The sequence below is a fragment of the Neopsephotus bourkii genome, unplaced genomic scaffold (assembly GCF_033783945.1).
Source record: "Neopsephotus bourkii isolate Nb327-2 ecotype Australia unplaced genomic scaffold, CSIRO-AGI_Nbou_v1 NB_53, whole genome shotgun sequence".
Classification (NCBI taxonomy): Eukaryota; Metazoa; Chordata; class Aves; order Psittaciformes; family Psittacidae; genus Neopsephotus; species Neopsephotus bourkii.
The window spans coordinates 11331556-11344579 of NW_026900570.1; the positions used below are offsets into that span (position 1 = coordinate 11331556).

A 13024-nucleotide genomic window follows, 5' to 3' on the forward strand; every position below is an offset into this window, starting at 1 on the left:
AGATCTTTTATATATCGGCATTATTTTCCCACTTAAAAATCATAAAATAAGCTTACATAAAAATGTTTACCAGGTCTAGCTATTAGACTGACTTGAACATACTATACTTAAAATCCAAAAGCTAAGCTTTTGAGTTTTTAAAATACTTGAACAAATCAGCCTTAATGGGAAACCTCCAGAGGACCTATTTACAGATCTGTATTTTACATACTAAACCCCAAAACTACTAGGGATTTAAATCCAGAAAAAAGCTTCCAAAACATGAATGCTAATGGAAGCAATTGTGTTTATCTTGGACAAAACAAAAAAATCCCACCAAAACAAACCCCACCAAAACAAAACTAAATCACAACTAAATCCCACCTTGTTCACAACAATCCACAGCCAACATTCAAGGAACAGTCAATCATCTCTTTTACACTTCAGTGCTGAGGGGATGGTGTTCAAAGCATGTTTCATGGACAGCCTACTATCACCTGTGATCACAGACTTCTCTCATCCCAGCTTTGACCATATAGTTACAGTGAGGAAACTGTTTTCACAGTAATGAATAATTACTTTTACATCAACAGCAGTTAACTCAATACGTAAAATCTATTTCAGTATCATCCTCAACCTTTCTTCCTCAATGCTTTGCTATGCCTCATTACTCTCAGACTTCCCTCTTTCCATCTACTCTGAAATTTCCTCTTTCCAACTCCTGGTGCACAGGCAGCTTCCACTCTCTTGTACTTTCCCTAACACCCCATTTATTTCTGACCACTGGTTAATAATGATGCTAATTTAATTATCAGTTAGCCTCTTGTCCTCTACTGTCAGGATCAGTGAGACAGGAAAGAAAAGCTGGCATTCTGTTTCCAGGTGTTTGTTGTCCTTTCCTAGGAGGACTCTGAACTCCCTCAAGAACCACTGGAAACAAAGCAAGCCAACACTTCATGACACATGACAGAAGCTCCCACAGCTACTCCAATAAAACTACGAGCTCATGATTTAAAATATTCCATTCAGTCTCTAACAGAAGTAGGATTTTTAACCTTAGAACTGCAATACAGTCCATAACAGTGGCCACTGACAGTATTTTTAATTGCCAATTAAAAAAAAAAAAAAGGGCAAAAGAAACATTCGCAAAAGTTAGTTATATTTTGAAATTTAAGTATCACAAGTTACAATCAAATTTCATTAAAGTAGCCTACATAGCACACAACCCAGCAAAAGATTTCAAGGTATGTAAATTTATGTTCTCCATTTGTTATTTTAAACAATTCAGTGAGATTATGGCATGAAGCAAACACCTTTTCAAAGTCTCTTAAGCATAAACATAGCAAAACGCTCTGTATTTTCTTCACAGTAAGAAAAAATGAGTACACCTGGCTTAACTGGTTAGTTTTGCACAAAGTTCTACTATCTTAGTTATTCTGCTCCATACATTCAAGTAGAAATAGCGTTTTCCCTTTTTTACCAAGAGTTGCATCTTGCAATTTTTACTCCTAAATAATCTATGTATTTCACTTCCAGCATTCCCAAAAGTACCCTACTTATCTGGCCTCTTTGGTTTTACTCCTGTATGCCAGTATCTCCTCTTTTATGCATGTAAAGAGACCTACAAGGACCATCTATGTGCTCAGTCTGCCCATCCTCTAGCATGAGAGCTCTCAAACCTTTATTCTTCCTTTTTTTCTTTAATGGAAACAGTTCTCCACATCTACCAAGGCCCTTCATAGGTCTATTCCCTATACACAATGCTAACATTAAGTCCCTACTTGTTACTGTTAAGGAACTTCACACTTGAGTTGGTACCATAAAACCCCCTAATCTCTTCAAACTGCACACTTGCCTATAGCAGCTGACCTATAAATACAAGATGCACTGAGGGGGGTTAGCTGTTCATTATGTTTTAAACACTTGAATACAGACACAACATCCTCATGCACAAGGACCTGAAAGCAAGAACAAATTTACTGCAGTTTTTTGATATGGTACTCTTTGGAAACCAGGGATGTGACAAAAACTTGCAAGTACTCTTCTGTGTTTAGTCCAAGGTAAACTTGGAAGTCTCTCTCCAGAGAAGTAACTGTCTCTGTACGTAGTCTCTTTCCACAGAAACCATGCAGTAAGCAACTTTGAAAAATGCTTTGTTTGCACTGCATCACTATGGAGGGCTTAGCCATAACACATGTTTTAAAACCTTAACTGAATTTCTTACCATGGACTACAGTTCTACAAACACAAAAGATCCTCCCATGAGTATTACAAAAAATAAGCTGCAACAACAAATACCTTTATACAGGCACCAAGAGTATTCAGAGGGGAAGGTTCTACAATTTTTTGAGTTACTAATTTTCAATCAATGTAATTATAGCTTACATTTTATAGATGTACACTTATATCTTTAAATTACATTTAGCCAGTCATCTTTACCACAAAAAAGTGAGCCAGTCATGACTAAAGGAGTCCCAAGTATCAGCATGCTACACCAGTAATCTTCCTGTTTCACTTCAGAGAAAAAAAAATAAATCACTAAGCAATATACAGAGGAGACTTTTTAAACATTGACTTGAAAAGGAGAGATTAGGTTAATTCAGCTTTGTGTTCAGTAGTAATACTCCAGATTTTTGTCCAGTTTTGTTTTCTAAGGGATGAGAGAAAAAGAGATTGCTCATTTGGGACTTTAATGGAGTTTGGTCAAATAAATACTGGAGATTTTTCAATGACGTTTGAATTGTTAGGTCTAGCTAGATCACAGGACAGCACTAGCATCTTTGCAGTAGTTCCAAATCAAGCACTGCTGATTTTAAACTAATGAAATGCACAACAATTACAAAAAAAACCAAAACAACCAAACCCAGATGCTAGCCCTTTTTTATCTCTCAGAAGAGTGTAAAAAGAAAACAAGCCAGAAAATTATGGTAGTATCAGCGCCAATTAATAACTCTTCGGTCGTATTAGGACTACAGTGAAAAACAATGGCATTTTTTTTTTCTTTTTTTCCACTGTATGCCTGTAGTTGCAAAACCAAGAGAACACTGTATCAATAACAGTACTTTAGTGTAAGTCAGTAGACAGAGAACATGGTATATTATGATGTCTCTTTTGCATATCAGCAATAAGCAAATGTCCACAAAACTCCACACTTCTCCTATATTCTAATACCAACCCTCAATTGCCAAAAGGATTCAGTAAATCAAAGACAAAGCAGGTATCCTTCTGCTCATGGCTGCTTAGCTTTGGTTTACTACATAAAATACACAGGACTTGATGAAGTTTAGTTGCTTTGAATATATGTTTTAAAAGCTGAAACTGGGGACCAAACCAACCTTAGCAACACCACACACACAAAATCACTTATTTCCATTAAAAAGTGCAAATGTTCACCTTTCAAAAATCAGTAATCTTCCTCAGACTGTTGAAGACTGTTTCCTTCTCCCAGTCTATTAGCATATGATGCGCAAAGAACCACTTCTGGATCAGAATAAATTAAATTTTCCACTGTGTTAACAGTCTGAGGAAGAAAGTACAGTGGCACAGTGTTTCTTTCACTTACAAATTACATAATTCATGTTCCTTTGTTGTAATTGTACATACCCATGCTTCAGGTCATTCCCCAACTACTACATCCAGCTGGGCTCAGTGAGAACTTCAGAATGTCTTTCCTATCTTAAAAACTATTCCAGTACACAAATAAGCAAATACTCTCCCCATGTAGAGCCTCATTCGCCAGATGTTTTCATTATAACTCCACTAAACGTAGCTCCATTGAAGCAGAAAAAAAATACTGACTGTAGCAAAACTAAGCAGAATTGCGAGAGTATATAGGACAAGTATCTTTGGACTTACGAACAGGAAATAAGAGAGGATACCTCTGTGTCCTGAAAAGTAGTACAGAATAGCAGCCTACTAGCCTTGCACACACATTTAATTCTAAGATTACTATACTTTCAAGTATGATCAGACATCATAGCAAGGTTTGGGTTGAAAGGAACCTGTAATATTATCTACTTCCAACCCCCCTTGCCATGGGCAGGGACACTGTCCACTAGACCAGATCCAATCTGGCCCTGAACACTTCCAGGGATGGCGCACCCACAGCTTCATTGGGCAACTTGTTCCAGGGTCACAGCCCCTTAGGAGTAAAAAACTTCTTTCTTCTATCTAATCTCAATTTACCCTCTGTCAGTTTAAAGCCATCACCCCTTGTCCTATCACTACATATAATGAAAATCAGTGTATCAATAAAAGATGCATGTTTTTATAGTCCACCTACACAATTATATGACATTATCAGTGGCCTACAGAACCTCTGTATTAATCCAAAGAAGGAAAAACAAACAGGAATTGTAAGACCACTTCAATCCCATAAACACATTTGCAGTTTGGAACTAGTATTTCCTAAAAGATACTTACAGATATTTTAGCTATTATAAAAGTAAAAAAAATGTGCAGCCATAAATGTATCTGTAGATTAAAGCTGTTAACTTTATATAGAACAAAGAAGCACTGATTTAAAGCTTTTAAGTGCTCCCTTTGCACACTTAATTTTAAAATTCAATATGAAAACCAAGTAGAGTACTTACAAAATAACAAACATGCTTCCTAATTCAGTCAGTAACTGGAATTTTCTAACTGCAACTGTTACCACTTTTTATTAAATGTAAAACCCCACACTTTCCTTTCTCTAGGAAGTGGAGATAAAAAATAACATCAACTAAAAAACACTGATGGTATTACTACTGTCTATACCTGTAAAAACAAAAGAGGCTGCCTTGACTGCAAACACTCCTGTCAAGAAAGGCTCTAGTAAGTGCTACCTTTGATTACCATCTTCTAATTGCCAAGTTCTACAAAACAGCTAAATATGAAGAAACTATTTGTCATTTCTTATGAGGGTTAGTCTATAAAGCATGTAACTACACAGTATAGCACCACAATACAGTTCCCAAAAAAGGCTCTAAACCAGCCAATATTTATTGTTAATGAAAAATACAGAATACTAATTCAAGTTATTAAATGCTGCAGTAAACCTAAATTCAGACATATCATTAAAAAAAAATAAAATTAGAGAAAAGTTTATTTAGTCTTTGTGGTTATAAGTGAAACTATTATATCTGTAAAAATAAAAAAAATAGGTATTACAATGCCTAAATATTTCCAATAAAACTTGAACTTTGGTTGCACTGCAGCCTTCCAAGCATGTTACAAGGCACATACCGCGTAACACTCTCATCATCTAAGTGATAATGGCTAAATTTTATTATTTATGAGAAATCAGTAATTGGTTAAATAAAAGTTTATTAAAGATAACTCACCACCATCTCTCTCTCTAACTCTGTGAGTATGCATGCTTTTTGCTTTACTGTGCCCTGTGTTGTCACCATATTTGTTTTCAGGGCTATCAGAGCGCCGCAACATTTTATTTGGTGGTGAAGGGTCCGTGGTGTCTCGCATCTTGTCATGACGATGATCACCACCACTGGGGTGACTCTTGGATGAGTACTTAAGAGCCTGTAACAGATCACAAGAGAACAGGCATTTACATTAGATTAGAAGTTACAAAGCTGATGTTAAAATGTCATTTCTAAATTTTAGATCTTTCCAAAACCCTGTTTAAAGTTACTTAACTTTCATTTTCTATTTAAAAAAAATCAGCATTAGTTTTTTAGCAATTTTAATTACTTCCATTAAAGCAACAAGTTCTGTAATTAGAACTCGAACCATTTTTTCCCCACTATTACATCCTACATAAACACTTGCCATTAAGAAAAAAATCACTTCTCATCTTTTCACTTTTGGACTACAGACTTTCAGAGTACATGGGCCACAGCACTTTTGCAATTTTGGGAGAAGCACAAGTCTCTACTTGCTATCAAGAATACAAATAGAAAGCTGCACTGCATCAGTGAAAATTTTGAGTATGTTCTCCATACTGTAGTCAAGGCCACCCGGTTTAACTACTACCATGAACTTCAGTGACATTTTCTTCAGTCCTAGCAACCCTGTAGCAGATGTAACAGAAAAAAAAAATAATAGAATTCTGGGGGCAGACAACATGTGAAGTGACAATTCATTTTGAAGTATTTACCAAAATTACACATTCTGCCTCACTTTAACTAGCTTGATTTTTGCAGTGTGTGTTTCTGAGAGGCAAGTGTTTACATCTGCACAAACCGTCACAGACAGCTGCCTTGGACTGTCAGATTACACTTCACAGTAGCAGTAATAAAGCAAAATGTAATAAAGCATTCAATTCTGTGCCCTGAGGAAAGCAATATCACAGTATATGGCATTCCTCACATTCACACCCTGAGATCTGCCGGATTTTTTTCTGTAGACACAGCAGAGAAATACAGTAGTCATCTCACAGGAACTGAGGTTATTGTCAGTAACTTAAGGATTAGACGGATTCTGAACATACCTAGCAGCTGGCAACTTACAGAAATTAAGCCTTACTAGCAACCCCAGTTATTCAGGATCTAAAACCATGCCCTGCTCAGGTTACAAGGCACAGCAGCAGTTTTGGGGAGAAAAAAGGACTTGGGGAGGGGGGCGGGGGAAGAACAAGATGCCTTTTGTTTTTGAAAGGAAAACACTCACCTCCCCCTGGATCTCCACTCCACTGCAAGTGACCCCGGCTCGCTCTCCCGCCCCTCGTATCGTACCCTCCCCTACTCCTAGGCCCAAGCTCTACACCGGTCGCACTAGGCCTCTCCTCCTCGCCCCGGCGCCGCAGGCTTCGGAAGGGCGCCGGAGCCCCGTTCCCTCCGCTCGCTGCTGCCTCCGCCCCCCGCCTTTGCTCCCCCCCCGGGCTCGAAACGGCATCGAGGGACGGGACCGAGGTGTCTGTGGCACCGCGGCCTGCAGCGGCGGCCTAAGCCTCCGCTGGAGTAGCTCCCCCCCACTTCTCCTCCCCTGCTCCTCCTCCTGGGCCTAGCGGCCGGCGCTTGAGGTACCTGGTAGGGCTGCGAGTCCCCCCTGCGGTCGTGACAGCTAAAGAGAAAGCGAGAGAAAGAGAGAGACGTTAGCGAACAACCGTTACCGGCCACCGGGAAAGGGGGCCCAAACATGGCGGAGGAGAGGGGGGAGACCCCGCGGGGCCAGGGGCCAGAGAAGGAGGAGGAAGGGATTTACCCATCACTGAGTCTCTGCTGTTTCCTCGCATACATTACCATCAATGCCCGGCCTGTGTGTGTGAGTGTGAGGGGACCAGGAAGGGACGGCCGCGGCCGGGCCACAGGCGCCGAGGGGGGAGGAGGGGGACGCAGCGCTCCGCCTCGCCGCCGACCGGGGGCAGGGAAGGGGGAAGGGAGGGAGGGGGCGGCTCAGGCAGCTCGGCTGGGAGCAGCGCTCACGGGCCCATCTCCTCCGCGCACAGCGAGAGGGGAGACGCCAGCAACTCGGCCCCGCGCGCGCTGAGACACTCCAGGAGCACGGACTCCACCGCCGCCGTCGTCTCCACCACCGGTGCTGCTGCCGCCGCGGCTGCCTCCTCCCCCCGCTGCGCCCGCCGCTACCGCCGCCGCTGCTCCTCCAACTACATCCGGGAAACTCGGGCGACGCCGCGCTCGGTTAACGTCGGCTCTTTTCGGCTCTTTCCGACACGCTCCGTCCCCTCTGTCCCCTTTGCTCTCGGGCGACTCTGCCTTCGGAAAACATCGGCTACCTCCGCCGAGCCCAACGCCCTTCAATCTCTCCGTTCGGCAAACATCGGCTCGTTCCGTAACTCTCCTCCCTCCCTCCCTCCCTCCCTCCTCCTCCTCCTCCCCCCCCCCCCGGGCGGCCCGCCTAGTCGTTCTCTGCCGAACACTACCTGTCTTCGGAAAACATCGGTTATTTCCGTAGGGATGTTTTCACGCTCCCGTCAGGGTGGCGCTCTGTTCGGAAACGCTCGGGTATTTCCGTGACCCCTCACCCCGCGCCTCCGAGGCACTGCCGGTCGGAGCAGCCGTTGGCCGGGCGCGCCGGGCTGATTGGCTGAAGGAGCCCGGGGTCGCGCTGCAGGGCCGTGCGTCGCCGCCCGTCGCTTTCCCGCACGGGCGGGCCAAGAGGGAGGAGGGCTACGCTGGGGCAGCCAGCTCTCTCGGTGGGAGCCAGCAGGGCGGGAACGCCAGGCAGGTGGGGGCGATAGGGGGAATTGCGAGAGAAGCAACGAGGCGGGGGGAGCGGCGCCCGGGTGCGAGATAAGAACGGGAACGTCTTCTCTTACCTACTCCCTCCTCCCTTTCCGCCCAGGCACTTGATGTATAGGCAGGAACCATTTTGTGTACTGCTCGTCTTCTGCAAGGAAGCGCTCAGCGGTGAGGTTATTAAAATGTCCCTAGGGCGGTGGCCGGGCGGATCAGGCCCAGCCGCCAGGCCTCTTCAGCGCTGGCGCCGTCTTCTCCAGATCCGTGGTGGCGGGGCCCCTTCCCGGCCCTTGCGGAAACGTTGGGCTGCCGCAGCCCACTGAGGGAGTGAGACGCCGGCGGTAGAGCGGTTCGGGCGCGGGAGGGAGCGAGGGAATGGTGGGTGAGGGGCGCTGACGGCCGCCTCCGGTGAGCAGGCAGCTCGTGCGCGCCTCGGGGCGCGGGAAACTGCCGTTTCAGCGCTCGTGAGAAGGCACCGGCGGCAGATCGGTGTGGTGCGGGTGGCCCCGCGCTGTTTTGAGGGAAGCGGTGTCTGGCTGTCAGTGTGCGAGGAAGATCCCCTTCATCAGAGGCCATGGGGATGGTGGCGGTGACTGCTGAGGCGTCTTTGGGGAAAGGCGCGTTTAGTTATCTGTGATCAAATCCTTGAAGTCTGAGGTATCATTCTGTTCAGAATGGTATTAAGGTATGACAAAACATTACAGAAGTAGTTGATATTGCCGTTAAGGTATCATAGGAGAGACCAGCTTTCGGTAAAGGTGTAGATGCCCCGTTTGGTTCGGTCCCCTTCCTGGAAAAGAGATATGTGGCATGTTAATCTCCATTCATGGTAACTGTCTTACAGAATTTTTCTTCCTTGTTTTTTGTTGTGTGATTTTTGGTTTGGCTTTTTAGAGTGCAGAAGGCTGTTGCAGAGCGGGGACTTCAGTGAGCAGTGGAAGACTTTTGGGAGGATGACTCAGCAGGGAGCTGTTCTTCAGGGTTACAATAATGAGCTAGTGAAATGCATTGAAGACCTGTGTATGCAAAAAGAAGAACTGAACAAACAAATCCAGCAAGCGGAAGAGGAAAAAAATAAACTCCAGCATGAAATCCAGATCCTGAGTGAACAACTGGAGTGTGTATGTGAAAACCTGGCCCAAAAGGTAGCTTCACGGAATGAGCTTGATGCAATTCTTGCTGAAACTGAAGCTGCTTACATGAAGATTTTGGATAGTTCTAGAACTTTACTCAATGTCCTGAAGAAAGAGGTGGGAAGCTTAAAGCATACACCGGAACTGAAAACCAATGTAACATGAAACAGTCAAAAGTTTGGACTCCACAGTGCTAAAATTCTACTAGGTGAGAAATGTGCTTAGCCACAGAACTTTACATCAACAATATAAGCAGAGAGGGATTTTTCTTCCAGCCTTTCTGTATGTTTTGTTACTGTTTTTAAATGCATTAGAAAATAGATGAAAATAAAGTTGCCCTTTTGCTGTTAAAAAAGACCAATTATTTAAACACTACAAAGCGTTATTGCAAATAGGTAGTTGAGGCAGATGTGATACTGTTGATTTTGATACGTCAGTTTTGAGGCTGTTCTGAAGAAAAAGGAAAAATACCTTTTTTTTTTTAATTGGTCATTTTTGGATGGCTGCCAGTGAATTCCCATTTGATTGAAAACTGGTGGATGCAAGTATATCAGGTACCTTCCTCTAGGGGTTTGGAGTTTGGTCTGATGCATGTATAAAGATAAGTTCTGTGTACAATCATCTCTTAATTACCTGGATTAATGGAAGGGTAAGGTGAGAAAACATGATTAATGCAAGGTTAAGACTGTATATGGTTCCTGCATCTTCTGAAGTTGTGTTCAAAAGCCTTTAGAAAGGAGGCACACTGTAATGAAAGACAGGGTTTGCTGCAAGTGCATGCCTCTGTCATGCAGGGGACAGCAATGCAGGCAGCCACACCATGTAAACTCAAATTAACTAAGCTACTTATGGATAAAGAAAAGGTGACTGTCTTTAAATAGTGTCTGTAAGTCCTGAAGAAAATGCTGGGGTTCAATCAAAATACTAAGAGATAAAACAACGCCAAGAAGATAATCTTTGCTAAGAACAAATAGTAGAACTTACGGAAACCTGATTTTTAATGGCCTTTAGCTGTATACTGATCTGTCAAATGTACTATGATTGTGGAGAATAGTGAATAACCTGGAATGGCGAGAAATAAAAATGAAGTTATATTAGAAATAGTTTGTAGCTGTCAGACACTCTTACAGATGAGGTTAAAATAGAACCTAGTTTAGAGATAAGGGAGGAGCAACAGCATGGCAGAAATTTCAGTATAATCCTGTTTTCTATTTCTAGTTGTTAACTAAACCTCTCTGTGTTTGTATGTGTGTACATACATGCGTATTTTGTCCTGCTCGTTCATGTGTTATAGCAGTAACTTTGTTTTTAAACTGTATCTTGCAGTCAAATCTTCATTCTATACGAAGGAACTAAATTGAAAGAAGCACAGTTAACCTCCTTCCTTGATAACTGTGTCTCTCAGGTGCAAGTACAAGGGGTATGTAGATACGAATAGTTTCAGTAATAGCTTTTCACCAACAGTATGGAGCAAATTTTGTGTTCTTCCAGTTGCACGCTACATCAGGGATTAGTGTGAATGAGCTAATCGGCAATTTACTTGTATGGTATTTCTGCTGGCTTTCCTTGAGTAATGCTGAGGTGATAAATAATCTCAGAGGTTCTGCTCTTGTTGTAGCACTACAGTATTCAGGACTACCTTGTCTATATTGAAATGAAACACAAAAATGTTGATATTTTTTAGTAGCAAAGAAGTGATTTATTGGACTGGATGTTTCTTGACATACTCATCTCTTAGCCTCATAGTAGTAACTAATTTGCATCAAAAAAGGAAGACTCAGGAAAAGGCATTAACTAAAGAGCAAGGATTTTTTTTTTTTGTTTTGTTTTTAAAGAATCACGTATATATAAACTGCTGCTTCTTATTATCTGGAAGGGAACTTGAAATTGTCTATGTGGAAAAAAGATGTAGGAAGCTCATTTAGAAGACTCATTTATACAGAACAGCACAGTTAATGTCTTATTAATCTCAGACAATAATTACAGGTTTGTTTGCCTTAGAATATTTGTAGATTATGGAAAATGCCGCTTCTTGTTGACTTAGGCTGTTAAAAGTAGAGCTTTAAGAGAAGCCTTGTAAGTTTTTAAGGAAATCTACTTTGTGACCATTATTACATCTAAGTGTAGCTGGTACAGTGTTAAAACTGAAGTACTGGAGATAGGCTGTTTTGGGTTTTTTTTTATGTTACGAAACTAAGGGACAAAAATGTAACTGTTAGCTTTACACACACCAGGGCCTTCCAACTTTCAAAGAAAAAGTTGGAAAGCTGTTAGAATTCCATTTAGTGATGCTAATTTGTAAAATTTCTGTTTAAATTGAGGTTCATAAGTGGAGAGCAGAAATATCGTGTATCTGGGGTTGGCCTATTTGTAGAACTCCCAAGTGTGGCAGCCATTGTGCGCTAAGTGCACCTGCAGAGTTGTTACTCAAAAATAGTTCTTATCATTATGTTTTGTATTAACCTGAATGAACTTCCTGTGTCTTTTTATTGAGGTGGTAAACCTTTTTCAGGTAGTCTAAGTCTTGTCATAAATAGCTTTTCTTAAGCAGCTTCAGTTTGTTTAGAATAGAACACATGCAAACTAAATTAGTACACAATATTGTTAGAACAGAAATGATAATTTACAGATTACAGCAGCTCCGTAGGGCTAGCCTGCAAAGGAAAGTTTGCCTGAAATAAGTCGTATGATAAAGTATCATACTTACTCCTGACTTATTTTTTTATATTGATTTTATATGGCATTCTATGTTAGATCAATAAATTTATTTGGGTGCTTGAACTCTAGGAGCCTTAATGACAGAAGTTCAGGTTACCTAACTGTAGTGGCTGATCTAAAGTGCTGTGCTGGGTGTCTTGTAGCTTGTCTGGTATGTGAGGAGACAGTTCTTGAGAAACTCTGACCTGTGCTTGATTGAAAGCTCTAGTGAAATGTATCTAGAGCACTGGATTCAATTTCCTGAATTTGTATAGTGATTCCTTCACCTTGTTTCCAAATAACAACACATAACTGGAGGAGAGATGGTCATTACTAGCTTTTATAGCAATACTTGTTAATATGTATGTACCTAGCATGTACAACTCTGGTGGTCAACAGATTTTTCAAAACATCCAAGTGTTGACCCCTGCCAAATAAACTAAGTTTGTTATGTATGATAGAATTCGGTGATTACCAAAGAAACTGCTTATGGGTGGTATGTTGAAGTAATTTTCTGTATAGAGGTGATTATACAAACCACAAGGTGAAATCCCATGTATAAGCAGTTGCTCACTATCTGTAACTGTCTCTGCAGAGGCAGTTACCCTTCAGTTCCCTTTGGGTACCTCCCGCATGCAGTTTCTGGTAATCACCTTAACAGGAATGGAGGTGAGTGGACTAGGGTGGGATCTAATTTCTGGGGTGGAGACTAAAGAGAAGTATGGATGTGGTGTCCTGGTTTGGGAAGACGAGCATTAGGGGGTGTGAGCTACCAAATAAATGAAATTTTAGAAATAACATGAGGTTCACGTGAAGTCTGGACTTTTACCCCTTCTTTACATTCATTGACAGGTAAGCTATGGAGGCAACCTGCATTTTGCTTCCTCTGTCTGCCTTTTTTTACTTCTTGGCCACACAGACTTGCATGCTCAGATGTGCTGTGGCTGGTTCTAGCCAAAGGATGTGGAATCTGAGCCTCCTGTTTGCTGGGTAAGTATGATGCCAGGTTCACACAGAACGCATTACTAGTGTTTCTTATCCTGGTAGATCTCCTGTGAAAAGTAATTGGTGAATGAC

The 13024-nt window shown here is 42.1% G+C and overlaps 2 protein-coding genes across 9 annotated transcripts in view; one reads left to right on the forward strand and one right to left on the reverse strand.

The window, feature by feature from the left end:
- The window catches only part of WAC (WW domain containing adaptor with coiled-coil), a 59287-nt gene extending 51380 nt beyond the window's left edge, over positions 1-7907 (reverse strand). Inside the window, exons 1-3 of one of the 5 annotated variants that reach the window (XM_061350985.1) lie at positions 7802-7907; positions 6945-6981; positions 5304-5499 (exon numbers count right to left, since the gene is read on the reverse strand). In XM_061350985.1, coding sequence (XP_061206969.1) covers positions 5304-5499; positions 6945-6981; positions 7802-7818 — 250 coding nt within the window. In that variant the 5' untranslated portion in view covers positions 7819-7907. Of the gene's footprint in view, positions 1-363; positions 586-5303; positions 5500-6588; positions 6663-6944; positions 6982-7122; positions 7729-7801 lie in introns of those variants that run through there. The other 4 variants (XM_061350993.1, XM_061350976.1, XM_061351002.1 and 1 more) reach the window with 4 other exon arrangements.
- A 69-nt stretch (positions 7908-7976) lies between these two features.
- LOC133211042 (microtubule nucleation factor SSNA1-like) lies at positions 7977-12402 on the forward strand. Of its 4 annotated transcripts, none has more exons than XM_061351061.1 (3): positions 7999-8106; positions 8224-8288; positions 9012-9698. In XM_061351061.1, the coding sequence occupies exons 2-3, from the start codon at positions 8231-8233 to the stop codon at positions 9413-9415; spliced, it is 462 nt and encodes a 153-aa protein (XP_061207045.1). In that variant the 5' UTR covers positions 7999-8106; positions 8224-8230; the 3' UTR covers positions 9416-9698. The 4 variants fall into 4 exon arrangements, with proteins under 4 accessions (XP_061207054.1, XP_061207045.1, XP_061207035.1 ...); XM_061351051.1 differs by lacking the exon at positions 7999-8106 and adding an exon at positions 10577-12402 and having other exon boundaries at positions 8113-8288; positions 9012-9458; XM_061351070.1 differs by lacking the exon at positions 8224-8288 and having other exon boundaries at positions 7977-8106; positions 9012-9692.
- Positions 12403-13024: the final 622 nt, after the last annotated feature.

Coding starts and splice junctions, on each gene's coding strand:
- LOC133211042 (XM_061351061.1), top strand. CDS start 8,231: ATGTATAGGCAGGAACCATTTTGTGTACTGCTCGTCTTCTGCAAGGAA. Junction 8,289..9,011: donor CTGCAAGGAAGCGCTCAGCG/GTGAGGTTATTA, acceptor TTGGCTTTTTAG/AGTGCAGAAGGCTGTTGCAG.